The 23,581-nt window shown below is 36.1% G+C and overlaps 1 protein-coding gene across 1 annotated transcript; it reads right to left on the bottom strand.

Moving 5' to 3' along the window:
- Window positions 1-280: 280 nt before the first annotated feature.
- On the bottom strand, window positions 281-23,113 carry LOC115918617. The gene is made up of 13 exons (XM_030985143.1): window positions 23,004-23,113; window positions 22,170-22,359; window positions 20,516-20,696; window positions 17,667-17,781; window positions 13,682-13,894; window positions 12,768-12,963; window positions 9,530-9,689; window positions 8,712-8,935; window positions 6,435-6,571; window positions 5,778-5,972; window positions 4,275-5,266; window positions 3,371-3,482; window positions 281-2,026 (listed from the first exon to the last, which is right to left on the bottom strand). Exons 2-13 carry the CDS (start codon window positions 22,312-22,314, stop codon window positions 1,967-1,969), a joined length of 2,730 nt encoding a protein of 909 aa, XP_030841003.1. The 5' UTR covers window positions 22,315-22,359; window positions 23,004-23,113; the 3' UTR covers window positions 281-1,966.
- Between the last annotated feature and the right edge of the window lie 468 nt (window positions 23,114-23,581).

Below are 23,581 nucleotides of genomic sequence, written 5' to 3'. Positions count from 1 at the left end.
CCTTGGAAGCATGAACTGGACTTCTACTATGCCTTATCCCAATTAATCTTCTTGTAGAATACTTCCAATACTGAACAAACAGAAGATTATTACAGTCAAATGTGCTATAGTGTCCACCTGTATAGAAAGACCACCTGCCTAAAAAGATCAATTTCTTCTGTTACCCCTGATCAGCATTTGCCACTGACAAATGTACTGAAGGAACCTGTAGTCCTGTACTTAAAGATCACCTGCCTATAAAGACCACTTTCAAGTCTCCTTGAGTGGTATTTAAATACAGGCTCCACTGTATCACGGAAGAGGTTCATCTACTTGGTGATGGAATATTCATTGAGAAAATCATTCTTTTCTTCACAACAAGTAAGTAATTACCTGTCTTTAAAGACTACATTGTAAATTGATAAATTGTTTCAAAAATGTATATACTGTACAGTCCTGATATTGAAATACCTAATTGAAACACAGTATTCTTCATGTAAACATACATTTTACATGAATAACTCACAAACATAATGAAGGTTTTATGTTTTGTAAAATAAGAAATGGCCTGATTTCAGATCCATACAGCACTTCAATAAAAAATAAAAAAATTATGAAGATAAATCTAAATGACTAAAATTCCATGTGAATATCATGATTACCTCTATTGGCAGTACCGGTATTGCTCATATGATCCTACATATACCTGTAGATTTGGTCACACTTATTTGAAAATTTGTTGTCAAGATTTGGTCAATAAAAACATTGGAATTAGTTACACTGATATTTGGTCAAAATTCTCTCTCTCTCTCTCTTTCTCTTTCTCTCTCTCTCTCTCTCTCACACTTCATAATCTCGGATTAAAATCAACATTAATTGAATTCCTTATAGTTTTCCTACCATATGATTCAAATAACTTGGCAGTGTGCTACATGTTCTGTGATTTTTATAACATTGATATGTATCACTTTTGCAAAAATGATGATAGAGATCTATAATTAAACTTGTTTGGTCACAATTATTAAATAATTAGTTTTCAAGATTTGGTCAAGCAAGATTGGAATCAGTTACACTAAAGTTTTTGGTCAAATTTGGTCGCCTCAGTATCTCTAATTCTCTTGAATCCTCCACATCCCATCCCATTCTCTCTCTCTCTCTCTATCTCTCTCACTTTATACTCTCAGATTAAAATCAACATTAATTGAATTCCTTATAACGTAGTTTTCTTGCCATATAATTCAAATAACTTGGCAGTGTGCTACATGATCTGAGATTTTTATAACATTTGATATGTGTCACTTTTGCATAAATGATGATAAAGATCTATAATAAAACTATTTCAGTCATGTTAAATATACCTACACCCATTTCCAATATACGATGGAATGAAAATCCATGCGAGATACAATCTAGGATTCAATTGAATAAAATTGATATAAAATGGAAGTCTAATTTGATCAAAAATGAGGTAATTTCAGTTTTATTTCATCTAGGCACCTTTTACTGGCTCAGACCTGTATATGTTTTGGCATAGTGGTAACAATGGAGTTTCATTTTTCTACATTACATTCTTCCCTGTCTCATCCATCTCCATCTCCTCCTCTTCTTTCTTATCCCCCTCCTCCCTCCTGATCCACTTCCCCCTCCACCTTCTCTTTCCCCTCATCCTCAAGCTGCTCCTCCTCTTCTTCATCCTCTTTCTCCCTCTCCTTCTCCCCCTGAAATTCATTGAGATCCACTTCTATGTATACCGGTAATACATTATCAATAAAAATAGTATGAAAAACAACAATTTCATCCTAATTGATTTATAATTTCCAGCACTTGACAATGAAGAAGGCAAGCTAGTCAGCTAACCGAGATCAGTGCTCTGCCTGAAAATCCCTCTTCTCCTCATTTTGTCATTCATTTCTATTTGTTCTATGTTATACAGCAAGTGTTGTGTAGTGAGTGCCCCTCCTGCACAACTTTGAGTCATCATGTTTGTTTACATGATAGAGCATGGTTTTGAGGCTCCTTCCTCAGGTGTTGGTACAGCAACCAGACACTATGTAAAGACAATATAGCAGTGATTATTTATAAATTAGAGATCTATGTATTTAAGAATGTATCTGATTGCATTTTCACTCTCCATCACTGGAAGTGTTGGTGAATATACATGTACATACATTGTACATACTTTTAAGCTTTCCCAATGAAAAAGAACACATCAATACAGATTATATCTCACAAAATTGAATATTCTTCAGAAGATATCTGCCTTCATATACAGAGGAGGAACACTAACAGACCTTTACGAGCATGGCATAATAGAAAGAATGATCAAACTCATTAGGAAATGCCTAACAGAAACTCAAGAATCTTCAGGAATTTCTCTTCGTCATAATGGTCCTAAAGTTTGGAACACATTGCCACATTCTTTACAACCAATTAAGTTCAACAAATCGTTTAAACGTAAACTTAGCAGCACTTCTTGTCATTGTATAGTTCTTCTTAAATGATATCTTGTAAGGGTTGTTGATCCCTTTACTCTTCTCCAGCAGATTGAGCTTTTTATTGTTAATCAAATTGTGATGCGCTCAGGGTGTGCCCATTCGTCAAGCACCTGTGTCTTTTACGGATGCACCTTTTTCCATCCTATACTTTTAATAGATTCAAACATGTCTTCTTTTTCTTTCTTTTTCCAATTTACCGGTATACAGTGCGTCCCAGAAAAAAACAAAACCAAGAATTATTGATGTTTTATCATAACTTAATCACAATTATAATTAATAAATGACACATATTTGTAAATCTTAGATCCTCTTCTTTCATTTGAACTCATATGATGCATATTTCGTGTATGAGTGATTAAAACAATTTGAAGAGAGGAAACCAAAAAGTCATTTGATGGACGGTATCTGAATTTCAAAGTAAAAATCACATTTCTAAAAAGTTCATTTTCTGCCCTTTCATTTGACACCTCAATCAGGAAAAATGAGCTTGGAATAACAAAGTTATGTGTGTTTAAAGTAATGCTTGCATTTCCATCATTCAATGAAACAAATTTATTTTCACTGGCTGCCTGCCGTAGCAAAAAACAGAGTTGACAAAAAACTTAACTCCGTTTCGTTGACGATCAGCCATGCATCAAGTCTTTCATCTTCTTTGTGAGTTGCCTCAGATGAAAGAAGAGGATCTAAGCTTTACAAATATGTGTCATTTATTCATTATAGTTTTGATTAAGTTATGATAAAACATCGATAACTCTCGGTTTTGTTTTTTCTGGGACACACTGTATATATATATATTTCAATGTATTTTTCTTTGCCTATGTTTTACAAAAATGTATGAGGTCGTTTTTACTGTGATTGGAATCAAATAAAGTCTTTGTAGCAAGTTCTTGACTAACCTGATCTAATGATGGTGCAGTTTTCTGTGTGAGTGTCGCAAGCTCTTTCTGAAGTACGACAGTGTTGACAAGAGCTGGTCGCACACGAGGCGGATCCTCTACGATGATTGTCCTATGGTAGAGTACAACAGACAATCAAATACATGTAAAATTGGTGTTACATCACTGATATGTATACAACCCTTCTCCAGAAATATGAAACCAAATATCTTCACTCAGACATACAATGTAGATAAGGACACTGCAGGTAAAATACTTCAGAATTCATCTTAACCCATCAACTATTAAATTCTATCATTCCCATAGGCTTTAATGCAGGAGCCACCCAGTTCCAGTAGGCAATGGGTTAACATACACCTTTCCTTAAGAGCAGGAGGGATGATAACCTGTTCGCTTTTACAAAGAGTCTTTTTTCTCTCTTGCAGACAATTCCATCTAACTCTACATACAAATCAAGTTCAAGGACAACACGATTGCTCTCAATCTGCCCTGTAAAATCATTTTAGGATTTCTTTCAAAAGAGCTAATTCAAGACTGAACAGAGTCATCATCTTCATTCTTCTACCAAACTTTCATCTAGTTTTCATTCATAGAAACACATATAATTCTTCAATGTAGTTGAAAAGAACTAGAAGAGACATTTACTTCACATCCATTGAAAAGCAAAACAACTTATGATCAGGAATTAGTTTTATGACATGTCCAAAAGATACTGACCCTATATAGTTTCGATGTCTATGGTTTATCTTTATCAGATAAGTACTGGCAACTTGAAGTAAGTTGCCAGTTTTTCAATCGTAAAACTAATTCCTAATGATGTAAGTCATTATCATACTAGTGAAATTGTAAAACATTAGAAACGCAATGTGCTTTTAAAGAACTACCATCCTTCAAATCTACTAACCTTCTAGCTTTGATGGAAGAAATCACAACCTGAGCAACCTCTGTCATCGGATGCAATTCATCTGGAGAGATCGCTGGCAGCTTCTTCTTCACTAGAGAATGGCGGAAGTTGTCGATCTCTGCGGGTGACCTGATGTTCTGCACTCCCAAGAGGTCGGCCCACATGGCATCCCAGGAGTTCACTGGATATCCCATCAGCTGGAAGTAGGTGGGCCGCTTGGGCAGGAGGGCCACCTGGACCGGCACCAGGAGAGGGGCTTCCTCAGGGCTCACACGCTGCCTCCAGAGACCCATGTGGAACTCCTCGACATGCTGAGGAGACTCGATGTAGTTCGGCGAGAGGAGAGCGATGATGCTGTCCGCTGCCTCCAGGCTGTCCAGTCGCGCCTGGTCTGTCTTGAACTCGGACTTGAGGACAAGATGAGGGGCATAGGCGCTGATGAGTTGCTTGAGGAAGTAGACGAACTTGACGTCGGTCTGGTGGTAGCTGAAGACTACAGTGGCTGACTTGAAAGTCTTCTCAGACTGTGTCGCACTTCCGCCATCTTTATGTGGGCATTCAGGTTCAGAAGTTGGCTTCTCCTCTCCATCTTTTGGTTCTTCCTTCTCTCCTTCTTTCGTCTTCACTTTCTGATCTTCAGTTATCTGTCCAACATCCTCTTTACCATCTGTACCCACTTCACCTGATTTACCGATATCTTCTTTCGCTTCATCTTCCTTTCCCGTCTCCGTCTGTACTTCCGCAACACCACTATCACCTTTGACATCACTTCCTGCCCCCTCTGACCCTTCCTTCATCTCCTTCTCTCCTTCTTTGGCTTCTTCTGCTCCATTCTGATCCTTTCCTGTGGTTTCAGCCTTACCTTCTGCATCCTCTAACTTTTCAAATGTGGGTGGAAAGGTCTTAACAGATATAAAGGTTTTCGCATATTCTGCCCAGAACCTCACTGCTCTGAGTTTCTCCATCATATCCGGGACATCCACTTGATTATCCTAGAAAAATGACCAAACAGAGATTCACATAGAGCTAGTGATCTTATCTTTCAAACATTCATAACTTCCATAACTTATCATTTGTCCAGTATCTTTCACATTCGCACCATCCTCTTTGTCTTAATTTTTCTTCTTTCACACAATTATTACAGAAGTTGGATTGCCCTTCGAAGTGACACACTATCTGGAGAGCACTTACCAGGTTCTTCTTCAGCAGTTTGTCCAGATTTTCAGAGACAAGTTGTACAATATGATTTTCTATTTCATTGCTTAATTATCCATGAGGTTGAAAAGGTAAAGACCTCTACTTAATAATAATAATAAAGACATGTATAATGCGCAACATATCCACTCAGAGGGTGCTCAAGGCACTTACAACGAGCTACATATAAACTATACTTAGATACAATTATGCTATTATACATGGTAAAAAAGATGATATTAGTTAAAGTTGCCCATTAGATAAGTTTTCAGACTGGGTCACTGAAATAATCTACTAGAGAGTACTTACCAGATTCTTCTTGAGCAGTTTGTCCAGATGAGCGAAGGAGTTTGTCTCCAGCCAGGACACAACCGCAGAGCAGATGCTGCTGACCGCCCCGGCGTAAGCTCCAGGACGAGCGTCCAGCATGGGGATGTGGGATACCTGGGCAAAGTCCTGCTCGATGCCATCAGAGATGCAGACTGGGATCAGGTGCAGGGTGTCCTATAGTGATAGCGATAATTGTTTAATGTTTATGAGCACTTTTTGGACAGGGAAAAATTCACGGGGGCTCGGGCAAATTTGCGCTCGAAATGCCAAAAAGAGCCCCCCAAAAATTTGCAAAGTTCAATGCAAAACAAATTAAAGAGTGTAATTTCATGCAAGCAAGCTTGAAAAGTAGCCCCCCCCCCTCCCCCCAATTTGTAAAATATTTTTCCCCCTGCTTTTGGAAAGTCTTTAAGAGGTTAAATGTTTCTATAAAGTGCTTTTAATATGAAAATCACCAGTATCCTGATGAATACATGTACTTCTTATCTTAAATCATCCTAAATGTGTAGTTATAAAGTTGATTGGTTAAGTCCTAATGATAATAATAATAATGGCAATTTTTTCCCAGTGTTAGTGAGCCAATTTAAATTTTAATCAAAGACTTGACCTTTGCTTGACTCCAAACGAACAACTTACTTGAGAGAGATGTTTAGTTTGTGCCAGGCTATACTCCTCCATACACACAGCTGATTTGAGATAGTTGGGTGATATGAGAGCTATCATACAGGATGTCCCGTCGATTGAATGATACAAGGTACGCTGCCATTCATGCCCTGTAAATGATCAACAACAATATCAAAGTTATTCAAGAAACATGAAGATGTCAGATTTATCCCTTGCCTTGAGGATTTCAAGCTCCTGTAAAACCTACATGAATCTAGAGATTCCTTTAACGAACATGTAACTTTGTAAATTTACTTTGTTTTCACCAAATTTCAAGAATGATTTTTAAAGGCATCGTTTAACAATGTTAAATCTGAGATGCATGGCCCTACATGTTATCAGTGTCTTTGATATAGTGTAATATTGAAGCCCTAAAAAAACTGGCGCTTCAAAATGATCATGAAGTGCCTCAAAAAAGTAAAAATCTTTGAGCGACCGGTTTTACCGAGCTAGTTTCCCCAATAGACTGTAGTTTTATGAAAACCACTAGGAAAACTCAAAATTTGATTTCGATTTCCAATCATAAATATCTTGATAATCAGACAGGTGATCAGCTTGTAAAAGTCATGGGGTTCCTGACTGATCTTAAGGTTTATAATTATCATTGCAGCATGAGCTAAATCCAGGATTTTGTTTAAGAATCTAAGACAAAGTGACCCAATCCCTTTAAGGAACATGAAACTCTGTAAATTTATTTTACTTTTACAAAATTTTAATAAGATATTGGATACTGGAATAAAGTTATAAAGACAAGAAAGACTTTGCAGACTCAATTATTACTTATTTTGAGAAAGATAGTGAATACATCACGTATTGGACAAAGTGGATGAGAAATTAGAAGAAAAAACATCTCGTTGTTTTTTACATGCACATATATATATTTGGGGGGCTATTTTCTCTCTATTTTTATGGTATTTCCTAGAAAACTTGGACTTTTTTTCTTCTATTTTCATATGGAAAAAATGAAGAAAAAAAAAAAAGAAAAAAAATTTCTATGCTAGGGATTTAGAACATAAGATAAATGAAAAATATATGTAGAGACTTAGCTTTAGACTATTTTATTTTGACTAGGGAAAGCATTATACAGTGACAACTTGCATGGTATAGTGTATTAAAGAGGGATAGGAGAAAATGATTTCTCAACAACTGCAGGGACTTTTAACATAATTTAACAGAAATGCCATTTTTCAAAATACATATCAATTACACTATAATACCCCGGAAAAATATTTCATAACGTTCAAAATGATTCTAACACATGAATAATTATATCTCATGACAAAATGGTTTAATGGTGCATTATACCGTAGGCATTCAACTGTACACCTCCAATTTTCATACTTTGTAATTGGTATTATGGCACCAATTGAAAATGAATAAGATTAGTCTCCATTTCAAAACCATTAATAGACAAATGATGCATTATCAAAGGTGCAAATTATGTCAGCTTCATCAGTCTTAATATTCAACAATGAGTTTGTATCTTTAATGTTTTATTTCTTCTACATAACAAACAAATAAATAAATGTTTCTTGTATTCAATTTTTCACCAGATTATTATTAAAGTTGTCTGACAGACAGGGTCTATACAGTGTATAGATTATGTATGAATGTTCATCTTTTGTCTGTTTGGAACCAGAAGGGCGTTAAAGAATATGAGTCAAAACCCTTCTGGCTCCAAACACAAAATATAATTATGAGAATGGTTGGAATATGGCTCCAACTACTGGTACTGTACATGTTAGTCATAATTAGTATACCAGAGATACCTGTATATAATGAGCTAAGAGACAAGAAGAAGAAAAGAGATCATTACTGTGATAAAAAGCTTAATGTAATGCCATGACAACAGAAACACAAAAGGCTCTATAAACTATGTGCAACACAAATGTGAACATGTATGCCAGCAGAAGTAAAAGGCAACAAAAACCATAGAGAAGATCTATACATGTAAATGCCAGTACGCAGAAGACTAAACTAGAATTGCAGAGGGTGCTTTGTTAAGAAGAAAAGCAGAGATTGCGGAGAAGATGTGCTCACCAGTGTTCAAAACATCAGAATGAGTTGCCACAACACTATAAGACCAGTAATACAAAAGCTCAACAAATATGCTCAGCATGCTAAGGAAACAGAAATATGTAAAATGAACTATAATGCCACTGTATAGACTGAACTAGAATTGTGAATGCAACTGTGAGATGTGCTGTGTTATATAGGGTAGAGTAGAAAGTGCAGAGAAGTGACTCTCACCAGTCTTAAGTTCCTGTATGTCATAAAATATCTTCAGCTCAGGGTTTAGCTTCTGCAGCTGGCTGACAATGGGCGTGGCCTGGTCTGCGTCGGCATGGCAATACGACACAAAGACATCGTAGTGGTTGGGATCTGTGGTGGCAACCTTGACCACTTTGTCTGTGGCAGTGAGGGATTTGACCAACTGACCACAGGCCTGGGCTATGCTAGCATCCATGTTCTCCCTGTTTGAGTCAATATCATATGCAGGCCAAGAAATAAAAATAAACAGTTTTGGAGGGAAATAGGTATTGTTGGCTGTTGGTGCCGCATATTGCAGAGAACAGCTTAAGTATTGCAAACATTTCAAAGGAAATAGTTAGAACAACCATTAATTTAATAGGTCCTGCTTTTCCAATAGAATAAAATGAGAGCTACAGTCTCATTTTCTTTTAATTGGCAAATATCAACAATATGTCCTGGAGAGGGGTAATAAAATCCCCACTAGACTGGTGCATTTTCTTGATCTATCTTCTTCTCTTGATTATCAAGATATTGTGCTGCCAAAAGGGACATGATCTATGTTGTGAAAATCATTATATATAAATTTACAAGTTACATTTATTTAATTTGTTTATTTAACTTTCAGGCAAAGTTCAACAAAAACAAAAACTCAGAGACAAAGGCAGTAAGGGATACCATCGACCCGTACCAGAAGATAGCTAAAATGAAATTAATCATGCTTTGTAGACCAGCTTTTTGTGGCTAGATTTCACTAAGCTACTTTAAAAAAACAAAAAAGTTTGCAAAAATCTGCTTGGATAGTAAAGCGAAAGTACCTGCAGTCTGCATACTGCACAAGACCCATATATGTTGGAAGGGTCACTGTCTCCACAAAAAAGGGCGCCAGCACATTACGATGTGCCTGTCTGTTACAACAGAGGGCGATGTTGTACTGTTCCAGACAGGATTCCGAAGCCAGGTAGTTGGAGCTGAGGACTTTGGGGTGAAACAGGGGAGAAAAAAAAATTAAAAAAATTTGGGGGGCTACTTTTCAAGCTTGCTTAATTGCATGAAATTAACACTCTTTAATTTGTGTTGCATTGAAGTCTATGCACATTTTGGGGGCTTTTTTATGAATTTCGGGGGCCCTTTTTTGCATTTTGCGGGCATTCGCTACAAGCCGCCGTGTATTTTTTCCCTGGTGTGAAAAGTAGCATGCAAGCAAATTATAGTGAATAGCTTGAGCTGCAAAGTTGATATAGCTTATGTACAACATGGTTGCTCAATTATCATATTCCCATAAAGGTAGATGAAAACAAATAAAAATTTCAATTTTAAAACATTATAATATAAACTACACTATATTTGTTTGTTTCTTTCTAAGAATCAGGATCATGAGAAACAGAAATCAATATCCCTATACCTTGCATTGTGTCAAGTACATGAATGTATTAAAGACACATGAGGTACATATTAAGAAAACTGAGTGCACTGCGGTGAATATCATCATTATCATGACAAGATACAAGACAAAGAAGACATGAGGTATAAATTATCAAAGAAAAAATTATTCAGCTTCCCCTGTTGCGCTTCCCGAAATTGCCTGGAAGAAAGAAAAAGAAATGTGGAATTCCTATGACCCATTGGGCGTTTCCCTCCAACTCCTGGAAGAGCACCAGGGAAAAGATACAAACATATTATATAAAAGAGGGAAAGAAAGAAAGAAGAAAAGAAAAAAAAACACTGTATAAAAGCCAATAATATACATTAACTACGGGTAATGTACATAAGCAGCCTCAAGTAGTAAATTTTTAAAACTAAATCTGTCAAAAGCAAATCTTACTATGAAGGTGATGATTATGGCAAAAGTCCACTATTTCCACAACATTTTAAATATTTGTTTGTAACGATGGAAAATGACTGAAAAGGTAACCAGACATTGCAGGGCATAGAGTTTGACAACTTACTATTAAAGTTTTGAGATGGAGGTTACTATTCCTAACTCTCTCAGTGTGGCTGGTGATTCTAACAATCCAAACATCCAAAAGCTAAATAGTTCTAATATACTTTTGACAATGAAAAGATTGTTTTTCTTTTTGAACATCAAAATGGGCTCAAAAGTTTAGTGTGGAATTGTTTTTATTGTTTTTAATGATTGCAGGGCCAACAGTTTTACCCATGTCCTGGGTAAACAAGACATATTACTATTAATATTATTATCATCTATATACCAGTATCTGTCTGCTAAATGTATGTGTATTTGTATATGTTTTGACAATCTTGAATTAAAGGGATCGTTTAACAATGTTAAATCTGAGATACACAGCCCTAAGTGTTATCAGTGTCTGTGATATGGTGTAATATTGAAGCCCTAAAAAAATTGCGCTTCAAAATGATCAAGAAGTGCCTCAAAAAAGTAAAAATCTTTGAGTGACCGGTTTTACCATACTCGTTTTCCCCAATAGACTGTAGTGTTATGAAAACCGTCAGGCGAACGGTTTTCAAAATTTGTAATTCCAATCATAAATATCTTGATAATCAAACAGGCGATCGGCTTGTAAAAGTCATGGGGCTCCTGACTGACCTAAAGGTTTATAATTATCATTGCATCATGAGCTAAATCCAGAATTTTGTTTCAGAATCTGAGACAAAGTTACCGGATCCCTTTAAAGTACCAGCAAAAACCATCACTTTCTGCATAAAGATCAAATAACAGGGTTGAAATTCAAGGAGCTCTCAAAGATTTTCCAAGGCCCATTTTAAATATTATATTTCAGTTTAATAAGTGAATATGCTGGTATCAATTGCTTTCTAGCCAAATACAAGGTGTTTTTACAGCTTGAAAATCTTATTCTTGTCTGTTTGTGACCTAGCTTGCTGTCCCCTACACTAGCCTTGCTACTTGTTTTACTCTAAATTCTGTCCTTTTGTAAAGTCTGCATTTCGACCCAGGGTCAGGTGGTTTGTTGTACATATTGGTGATACCATAATGTGAAGTGTATACTAGCTACGCTTAAGTTTTCTTGACATCAGGCAGAACCCTTGTTTGAAAAGAAGGTTGAGCTCTAGAAAAGGATAAGAACACTTTATACTCGGAAGATTTCTCATCCTCTGTATGCTATTTTAGAATAATATGATCAAAGAAATGTCACCTGAAAGGCTTTCCTCTGCAAATGCCCTTGTATTTGAAAAATGATGATAAAATGAATGAAAAATTTGGTCCATACATTTTGGATGTAGTCCCATATACTCATTTTTGTTTGCATAATTGTTTGCTTAATCACAGAGTTGCCAATTACCCCAACTGAACAAAAATCTTATCCTTCCCCCCCCCAAAAAAAAAAATAAATAAATAAAATAAATTTGATCGATAAGTACTTTTTTAAATGTTAGACTGTGTTCATCAACATTTTGAAGAATTATGCATGAGCATATTTTACAAATATTTTGTTGAATATATTAGAGTGCGTCATGAATGATCATTCAATGAACAAATGAACAGCATGTAAATGTATTTTTATGGACCATTGGTTGATATGCATGATTTTGTCATGACTGGTGTGTTTGATGAACCAATGAACATCCCAAAATTGCCAATGTGAGATGCTTGTAGGATAGTTTCCAGGAGAGAATGGGCAATTTGCCATTGAAAATAGCACACACACACAAAATACACAAGCACATTTAATTTGTTCAAATTAAAAAAAAAAAAAAATTAAATCGTACTGTCCTATTTACTTATTAAAATCGTACAAAATAAGATAAAATCATACTGGTTGGCAGCTCTGTAATCAGCCATTTTCCAATTGCTTCTAGACTATTGCTTTGACAACATAATTGCGCGACCTGGGACCCATTTCACAAAGCCTTTTTCCAATGACAAATGACTAAAATCAGTAACAAATCTGCTGATAACCAATCAGAAGCAAGGATTTCAGTAGCTTATAACAAAATTTGTCATTTGTCACAGATGTCAAGTTTTGTAAAATGCCCCCCCCCCCAGTACTCAACCTCATTTTTAAAGCAAGTAGATGGACCACCATCTTGATAAAACCCTCCTTTCATTCAAGCTACCTGTGACGACTCTGGCCGACTTGGAGACCACGTCATACATCTGGTCCTGCCAGAAGGCCTCCGTATCCACCTTCTGTCTGGCGGTGAAGATGCGGATGTCAGATTTCTCCTCCTGGAGCTGGGCCTGGATCTTGTCTGCGATCTCCTGGTCCTTGTCGCTGAACGAGAGGTAGACGTCGTATTCCAGGGTTACCTCCTGCATGCATTGATGGAAAAGTTATATTTTAAATTCATTATTTGCAAACTTTCAGTGATCACTCTCTTTTGATTATAATGATTAATTTTAAAAAAAAAAATCAAAGAACAAATATTTTATATACATACTAGGGACCCGTTTCACAAAGCCTTTTTACAATGACAAATATCAGTGACAAATCTGCTGATAACAATGCAATCAGAGCAAGCATTTCAGATGACAAGTTTTGTGAAACACCCCCTGGTATGTAATTTTTGTATACACTTATGATTATTTCCTAGGCCTATAATAATATTGTGCTCAATCAAATGAAATACATAAATTTAGATATATGACCTACACATTAGTTGTTGCTGAGCTTTAGCATCATAGTGATAAATGTGTGATTCAGGATGTGCAGAACAAGAGATGGGGGGGGGGGGGGGGGGGGTAATTACTGAGGGGGAACATAAGGGTAAAATGTAAATTATAATCCAAATCATAACTGGGAATGAGATTAGAACATTCAAATCTGAACCTGACCTGACCTGAGATTGGTCGATTCGTATCTGGACTTGAGCTCTGCAGACATGTCGAGAATTGGAGGAGCAAAGAGGGTGTGGGGAGGGGGGGGGGGGGGGGGGGGGGGGGGGGGGGGGAGAGAGCGAGGAAGGGGTAGGGGTTTAGATGTCCAGGAGAGATTCATTTCCAATGGTTTACTTCATAAATAAAGGCATACCTGAGGAATAAGATTAGCCGACTCGTATCTCGACTTGAGCTCTGCAAAATTTTCCAGGATGTTATTATCTACACCTCGAAAGAAATTAGTGGCCTGTCCGTCTTTGATGTTTGCATAGATGACGATCTTCAGGAGCCTGATGGGAAGGCCAGCCTTGACCCAGCTGATCGCTGCGTGGACCATGCCCTCCAACATGACCTTAGGGTCGATGCCCTGTCAGGTGATGTAAGAGGGGGAAGTGTATACAGGGTTATCACCAGAGCACTGTACTATTGACTTCAGGAAACATACCAAGAACAAATTAATATTATTATTATTATTATTTATTCGACCAAATTGTACCACACACTAAAAAAGGGTACAAACAATGGTAATGAATATGTTAACGCATATAATCAGGCTTCTGGGCAGGAATTTATTTACACTAAATATACAGCTAAGTGGTAGAGCAGCGGAATTTCAACCAGTTGGTCCTAGGTTCAAACAAACTTGTTCTGCTGGTTCACTTTGATATAATCTACATTCCCAAGTTACTTGGAGAGGACTTACAACGTTTTGTAGCCTAGTTGCATGGGGTTGCATCCTATATTAAAGCAATAGCAGTCAGGTAAAAAAAGACCAACAACTTAAACTAAACTTTGAGGATGCAAAATTATGTTGGTCCTTCCAATTAGCCACTCCCTGAGATGCTGTATAGGCCATATTTAACTAAATTAAAAAAAAGGGTAATTCCTGTTAGGAAGCCTGCCTGTGTATTATTGGAATATGACAAGCTAATAAAATCATCATAGCCTGATCTACATTAACATATGTATTATAGATTACATTTATGATTACAAATAAACATTATGATTCAAATCATCTGTCTTGCATTAAAATGGTTTATAGATATAGAGGCTGATATAGAAAGAAAGAGAAAAAGAGGGGGGGGGGATAGAGAGGCTGGGGGGGGGGGGGGAGTCTAAAAGAAAGAAGGGGAAGAAACAGAAAGAGAGAGAGCACAGAAAATGCACTATAATTTGACATTATATATTAAACATACAAATTCAAAGAATATAAAACTATCTGTTCATCATTACTGACCTAAACAATGCTTATATTAATACCCACCTAGAACAGGTACATGTCAATGCATGTGAAGACTCAGTACTGAAAATATCACCATGTAATAAGGAGCAGTTATATTACAGTCGCTTGTGCAATATATAATGACATCATGACGGAGGCACAATCATATGACCTTCACCTAATGAGTCAATACGGCTTCCTTGTCAAGATTGCATGACCGCAAATTTCTTTTCCAAGAGAGGGAATACACAGCTCCTAATGGGATGCATACATGGACAGTGCATGACAAATGCTGCATGCATATATTCTGTACTGCATGGTTCTAATATATAGTCATGCATGTACAGATCACTTCAGGAAGACGGTTGGTTTGCATCCTTTATAGTACACATTTCAATGAAAACTATATTCAAGGAAAACCCCAAAATGTGGATTCTAATAAGATTTCCTATCATCTTTCTATAAAGGTGGTCACTCTTAAAACCAGGTTACACTGTAATATGCCGTTCTTTGGTTTGCAAGCCAGGCAATCTAGACAACTAGATTGCAAATATTCAACTTTTGCAGGTCATTTCAACATTGGATGGATTTGTACAAAGTACACATGTATTATTTTCATTGTCATTTCAACCTATGTACGACTGCAGGTTGTCAATAGCACCATGGCAACTGCAATTTCGAGCCTTGGGCCATGTTTTGCAAAGAATAGCGACTGATTGAAATCGATCACAACTTCGTTTCAATCACAAAGATCTGTGTACTTTGGGATTGGAGATTGTAATCTTGTCAATGATTATTGTTGATTACACAGTGATTCATAAATTGTTATACCTCACCATTTTATTTTTATAATTTTTGTAAAGTACAACATGGATTGGAAAAGAAGACCTTCAGGTTATAGTTCTTAAGTATGTTTTTTTCTTTTTCCCGGTATCCATGCGACTCTTTTTACAAATGTACTCTTGTTTTGTATTCACTGATTTTCTGTTTTTGCCGAATAAATGATAATAATAATAATAAATTTGTGATTGATCAAGGACTTGCAAAGTTCTGACTTTGATCACTAATCACAGCTCTTTGTAAGACAAGGCCTGAATAAAAAATTGCTGGGCATAAATGTTGAGTGTATCAAAGCTGTTTGAATGATCACTACTGGCAAAGCTTTTAAATGAAAACAGCAAATTGTCTATATATCTATTTTTCATTCTTATTTTCTCTCATTATTGGACAATTAATGCATGTACATTGTATTCAAAGCAACCCTTATTTTATATATCACATACATGTAGGCCTACATGTAGATGGACAAAATCAGGCCTTGCCCTATGAATAATTCAATGAATTGGAAAAAAAAAAGATAATCTTTTGATTAAATAAAAAAGAAGTAAATGATCAAAAGTATCTGGTGTGTCCATTGTAATAGCTATTAAAATGCTTGGAAAGAAAGCAGAAATATCAGACAAGCAAATTGGTAAAAAATTGAGCAAATTCAGACAAACATTGAAAAGCTTATATGAATTTTTGAAAGCCATAATCGCTTTACATACATACGGGATTCAAAATTTGATATACATGTATATACATGTATACAACACTGCAGTGATAACAACTTTTAATAACGTCATAACATTCTTAATATTTGTCAGAATTCAGTAAAACTTTCACCCAACTGCTTCTACCTGTAGGCGATTCTGTGAGACGTGTCCTGCCAATTGAGCATATGGTTTTATCCTTTTAATTCATCCAAATAAGAAGATCTTTTGATTTGACTTATGATTCTTTAGTCAAGTCAATGTCAATGACAATGAAAAGATTTTCCATTTTAGAATCAAATAAATGAATAAAGGATATAAGTTATACATGACACATTGCTCTTCTCTTGATTTTTTCTGACTATTTACGGCAACCTGATAAAGTATAGAGTACCAATCACTTGAAAAAATAATCTGTGTACACTGCATACCTAGAAAGCAACCAAACAAAAACTTTACCTAGAATATAGCTTAACGGTTAAGCGGTATGAGGAAAATAGGACAACATAACACCTTCAACGTGGGTTTCATGCATGCCTTATCATTTTATTTTACGGTAACTAACAGTGTCTTTAAACTGCAACATCTCTTTGTAGAAGTAATATTCAAAAGCTCATATTCCAAATACACCCCTTGCATCAAGAGAAAAACATGCTTTGGTGATTGGTATACTTTAAGGTTTGATTTCCCGTTTAATAATGAATGTATCCAATCATTATCGGTAGCCTGATTTGATCAGGAAGCAAATCAGGAAACCGATGCCACCCACAAGGACATCCGTTATCCCTCAAATCATTAAAGGAAGTTAATCCAGAGCACCGGTAAGGCAAACAGTACTTATTTGGTCTCAATTTTATGTGGAGTAAAAGATGACATCTATTCTGGAATATTATCAATATAATTTCCCTACTAATGCGCTGTACGGACTGGATAGGCCACAGCAGGACCATCTAAAAAAATCATGATCATATACGATACATTGAAATTGAATCACTTAAATCCCCCCCACCCCCCCCCCCCCCAAAAAAAAAAAACCCACCACATTTGTACCAGCCTGCATAAAATAATGATACTAGTACACCATTCTGATATTATATATCCCAGTGTGATATAATCTCTCTCTCTCTATGTGATTCAACAGCTTCGATACAGTGAACTGTACATTGTAAACAATATTCCACTATCAAATATAGTCAATGATTTTCTTGTCAAATCATTAAAAAAACAGACTGCACATACATACATGTACAACTATGTACTAAAACTTTTTAAACCACAAAAATAAAATTACTTTTACAACTTATAAAGTTAACATATACGTTTTTAAAAAGTTATTCAATTAACAATGGCCAAAGGAAAAATGCACAACATGGCTAGACTCATACCTGATTGCCTGTGCTGAGTAATGGTGTGATGACGCTGGCATCCTTGTTCTTTAGGATGGGCACGAGGCATCTGAAGGCGTGGCCGACCAACTCCTGAGGGCGACCTGACCGATGCCTGTTAAATAACCAAGAAGCAAAAGGTGACGTAATGCATATATACCTCTGAGCAAAACCATGATAGTCTCCTACTTATCATTTTACATATTTTCTTTACTCTTTATTATTTTTTTCTCTCAAATTCACTCTCCTTGTACGTCCTTAAAATCTCATACTACTCCTTCTTCGCCTCATATAATATCTTTTAAATTCAGACCTACTATTTGTTACTCAGTATGGAGCCTATTCACATACAAGCTATGCTTTTTATTTAGGCTCCCCACATTTTGCTTTCAATTCAATTTTTCAATTTATTCAGCCAATCATTAAAAACAATTTACAATGACACTGGTACTGGAACAATAATTATAACATGATGACAGGCTATGGACCCCTGAGAAGCAGAGCTTGTAAATGGGGCCCATTAACATAGAATTAAATACAAATATAATAAAAACATGCAATAACAAGCAAAACAAAAAAGAGATACATGTATATTCCTACTTATTACAAAACAATTACAAATATCGTGCAAACACACTCAGCCATACCCACTCACACACACACACACACACACACACAATGCAATGTACTTTAAAGCATATTATAAGAGAGAGGGAGAGAGAGAGAGAGAGAGAGAGAGAAGAAGAAGAAGAGAGTAGAATATTTAAAAGAAAAAGGAAGAAGAGGAAACACATGAAAAATGCGAAATATGAGATTAAAACTTATACTCCTACCCAGTTTTACAAATTAATAAATAGTTCCCTTTTGCACAAAACTTTAAACCTAGACAAAGTTGAACTTGATCTTATATCCTCGTTTAAATCATTCCATTTACTTATTCCCACATTTCTAAATGATTTCAGTGCATGGGTTGTACGTACAGGGGGTTTGTGTAATAACTTTGTTTGCCTTGTGTTATGTGAATGAACGGATGAATTACTAATAAACATGTTTTGAAAAATGTGCGGAAGATTACCAGTGTGGAAATGATACATAAATATACAAGTATTAAGTAATATTAGTTCTTGGACAGGAAGAACCTTCATTCTGCTAAATAATAGTTTCGTATGAGAATTATACATTGAATATGTTAAAATTCGAATTGCTCTCTTTTGAAGTATTTTCATTTTGTTTAGATGAGATGAATATGAATTTCCCCACACTATATTGCAGTAAGACAAATGGGGTAATACTATCGAGTTGTATAATAACATAAGAACATTTTGGGGAACGGTAAATTTTAATTTTGATAATACTCCAATGCTTCTAGATACTTTCAAAGTTACATTTTTAATGTGGGTCTTCCAGTCCAGGAATTCGTCTATAGTAACACCAAGAAAGGATAGTGAATGTACACGTTTAAGGACTATGTTGTTAACAGAAATGTCATTAATGTCTCCGGGAACTCTCTTATTCTTTGAACGAAATATGATGTAGTTTGTTTTCTCGTGATTGAGAAGTAATTTATTACTCTGAAACCATAAAAGCAATTTACTTAATTCTTCATTCACCAGCGCAATCAGTCTGTGTGCATTTTTATGGGATATGACAACTACGGTGTCATCTGCGAATAATGAAAACCGAAAGACACTAGAACTGTTGACAACATCATTAACATATAACAAGAACAGGAGAGGTCCCAGTACAGACCCTTGCGGTACCCCACATGATAGTTCTTTGAAGTTGGACTCGACACCATCGACCACCACATATTGCTTTCTACCCATCAAATATGATCTAAACCAGTTTAAGGCTACTCCTCTTACGCCATAATAAAACAATTTATCAAGAAGAATGTCGTGGTCGATGGTGTCGAATGCTTTTGAAAGATCCATAAATAGCCCTAAACAAAAATTACCATTATCTAATGCATTTATTACATAATCTGACATATTCAATACACCATGAGCGGTCGAATGACCTTTCCTAAATCCAAATTGTTCATTAATTAATATCTTATATTTGGTAAGAAAACTATACAATCTATTATACATAAGTCTCTCCAACAATTTGGAAAATATAGGTAAAATTGCAACCGGTCTATAATTATCTATATTTTGTTTACAGTTTTTCTTATATAACGGCACTACTTTTGCTATTTTAAAAGCATCTGGAAACACTCCAGTGGTTAATGATTTGTTGAATATGTCACATATTTTTATTATCTTGTCTATCATATCGATATATTTTGAAACTGAAATCTTAAATTTTTGGTGTAATCTACGCTTATACACTTGTTTAAACAAAACAAAAAAATTAAATTGTTTTTTGTATGTAAATGTGGAACAAATAAACTTCAAACTTCAAACAATATATGTCTTGGGCAAATTTGGTTATGTTTGTATTAAAACAACAGGAGCATTTTCTGATGTTTATAAACAGGAAAACACTGTAATGCTTGAAATGAATAGGAAAAAGTCTTAATAAGTGAAACATTAGATGCAGTAAATTCATGAACCATATATGTAAGATCTACATGTAGTGCAATATGGTATTTTATTTCCTCCACAAAATACATAAGTTTAATCTGACATGCATTGAAAACAGTGTGAAAACATATCTGAAAATATATATATATTCATAGTAATAATGATAATAATAATAATTATGATGATGATGTCAGATGAATATTAGTCATTAAAAAAAGAAGAAGAGGGAGAAGAAGAGGAAGAAGAAGAAGAAGATGAAGAATACGCTTTTATCAGTCACTTGCAACCACAAAATGAATTATAACACATAGTACTTCTTACCTTCTACTTTCGAAGCAGAGTAGTCTGTGATAAGGTATCTTGGAAGGTAGCGGCTTGGACCACCAGCACGAGTAGAGAGAGCGGAGATCCTCTTCCTTATCTAGAGATAGCTCTTTGACGTCCACGCCCAAGTTCTCATGCAGAGCGCCGATCACTGTGCCTGGCATCTTGTCATAGTTATCTGGATAGATATGTAATTGTGAGAAATATTAAAGACAGATTAAGATTGAGAAAAAAAAAAGATTTATATTCATTTTATAACTTATCTCTTTTATTCACTTTTTCTTAAACCTTAGACTTCCACATCGCTTGGAATATCTCATACACATTATACACATTATAGGTGGGATAAAAGCCTACTATGGCAACTAACTGGTTGTTTCAATAGCCAATAAAAGCTTAAGAAGGGTTTTAGTTTTTCAGTACGGTTCAGTTATTCGTTCAAATTGATTCGAATTAGAATGGTATTCTTTAAAGTCCACATAAGGGCTAAATAAGACACTTCAAGGGTAGCACTTGTATGAATGACCCCCATATATCCACAGATCTTTTACACAAGGAGACTTTGCACATTTTTCAGAATTATCACGTCCAAACTGATGAAGATGCTTCATGAATACCTTTTGTTCTAAAACAATACCTGTGTTTCAGATAATGTACAACCAGTGCATTTAAATGTATACCTTTCATGAACACGCGTATCTAGCGTTCGTTATGATGGGTTATACAGTTTTGTACAAATCTCCAAAGTGGATTTTTATTAACTACATGTACATGTAAGTACAAGCACAGAAACAAGATACTAGCTGGCTGAACCAACATTTATGCTTACTGTGTACATGACGCTGTAGTCAACAGTCATACAATACTATGGAGGAGAAGGAGAGGGGGAGAAGGGGGAGGGGAGAAGAGAGAGAGAGAGAGAGGGGGGGGGGGGGCTTGAGACAGAGGGAGGGAGAAAATTGGTGGACACTGACGTGTATTCTACAACACATAGATGTAAATCATCATGTTGATACATAAAATATGTACATTTATTAATATTTAGATGATCAGATCGAGAGTGGAGAAATACTAGAGAGAGAAATGTACTGATAAATATATTTAGGTATTGTTAATATTATAATGGTAAAATACAAATGAAAGTGAAATGGATGAAGAAGACATACAGTGAACGTGTATTTTGAGAAAGACACACAATATAACGACATTAACATTCGGGCCCACCCCCTCCCCCCCCCCCCCCCCCCCCCACTCAGTATTACTGTTATTTAGGGTACGCTTACAAGTACAATGTATGCATGTTCCCTCCCCTTGAAAGCACCCCCTATCTCTGGTGTGTAAAGTCAATACGGCCAGATTTTTTAAAGCACTCCCCTATCTCTGGTGTTTAAGTCAATATGGGCCGGACTTTGTTGGGTGAAAAGTACCCCTTTACCGGATATTTTGGGAATGACACAAATGCAGTCCACGGAGTGGGGGGGGGGGGGGGGGGAGGGGGATAAACATAGAATGAGAAAACTATAGATATAAGAGATATATTATAACAAGATTGACAACAGGGAGACACTTAAAGAGAAAGAAAGACACAGACTGGCAAGAGAGAAAGAGAGAGAGACAGAAAGAATATTGTAAAACTGTAAAAATTACTCACTCCCAAAAGAAGACACAAAGATGACATCCACTTTGTCCTTTTTCTTGAGTTTTGTGATGTCCCCAAAACAGAGCTCAATTTTGCAATCACCTCCCTGCGACTTGACAGAGATTGTGTCGTGAAGTATTAGCCCCGGCCCCGGCATGATGCTAGATGTCTTAAGTTAACTGATGAACACTTCGGGCAGCACCTACAAAATTGATGGAACATAATGTTTAGAAAGGGTAAGATCTAGGCTTCATACTTGGCAATCAAAATAGTAAGAATTAGAAACCTTTTATTGGGACGACTTTCAATAATAATATAGATCCCTCTAGGCCAAATAAATCTTACCTTTGGCTTTCTTCTTCTTCTTCTTCCTAAAAAGTGCAGGCTTCATGAAATGAAGATTAACGCACTGTGGGTTGGTGCGCACAGTCTACGCAGATATAGTCTGGTCTACACATTGTTTAGTGAATGTGCGGTTAAAATAAAAATATAAAAATAAAAATAAAAAATAAATAAAGTTGGCTTTATTACAATAGTTACATTAGTTTTACACAGACGATCAAAGTGACAACACCTTTTGGAAATGCTGTCCATATCGGTGTGACACTTAAATTCCCCATCCATTGCATCGGTTAAGCTCCCCGCGGCCGCGGCCTTATCTGCCTGCCGCTCATGCCGTACCCGGCCCTGTAGCTGTTCGGACGCGTACAGCATGTGTACGCGGCGCTAGCTGGATCTGGAGTGCCTTTTAAAAACTACTTTACACAGTAGACATTTTATAGTTAAAGATTACACAAAGCCTGGGACATGAAAGTAAATAATATCAATTAATTTCTAAAGACTTACTGAATTGTTATGGTTAGATCGTAGAGCAGCAAACAAACAGTTGTTTGTTATTCTTTTCACGATCGTCGATTTCAATGATTGTGCTGCCCAGCTGTTCTGAGAGTCCGTACGTACGTCACATTGTGCGCGCGGCAGTTACTTCCGCTATTTGACGTCATAGACCAGGGGAAGCCCCTTTCAATGCAGCCTCCGATGGGGTACCATTTCCCCTTTTTGTTGTTCTGTTACATTTGAAGCTATGGTACGGTACTTCTTGTATGGCGCAGTATAAATGACCATTATTATTATCATCATCCTCATCATCATCATCGTCATCATCATCACCATCTTCATCATCATCATCATCATCATCATTATTGATCATTCTTAAGCACAGCTAGATCGAGGCACTTTTTACTTCTATGGTACATGCATGTTGCCATTTTATTGTATGATGGGGTGGAAGTGACATTGGGTTTTAAAAAAATATAATTATGCATGCAAATATATTTAAACATGAAAATAAGAAAGAAAAGAAAACAGGAGGCAGTTTGGCAAATTCAAATCATCATGTGGTACCTCAATATAACTTCCATCAT

The sequence above is a fragment of the Strongylocentrotus purpuratus genome, unplaced genomic scaffold (assembly GCF_000002235.5).
Source record: "Strongylocentrotus purpuratus isolate Spur 01 unplaced genomic scaffold, Spur_5.0 spur5_scaffold_14, whole genome shotgun sequence".
Classification (NCBI taxonomy): Eukaryota; Metazoa; Echinodermata; class Echinoidea; order Camarodonta; family Strongylocentrotidae; genus Strongylocentrotus; species Strongylocentrotus purpuratus.
This window is presented reverse-complemented; position numbering and strand designations above follow the sequence as displayed.

Bases quoted from the DNA above. Each gene is read 5' to 3' on its own strand.
- LOC115918617 (XM_030985143.1), bottom strand. From the start codon at position 22,314: ATGCCGGGGCCGGGGCTAATACTTCACGACACAATCTCTGTCAAGTCG. The intron at 20,697-22,169 runs GTGAGTAATTTT...ATATCTATCCAG, and splicing joins CTTTGTGTCTTCTTTTGGGA to ATAACTATGACAAGATGCCA. The intron at 17,782-20,515 runs GTAAGAAGTACT...GTTATTTAACAG, and splicing joins CTCTGCTTCGAAAGTAGAAG to GCATCGGTCAGGTCGCCCTC.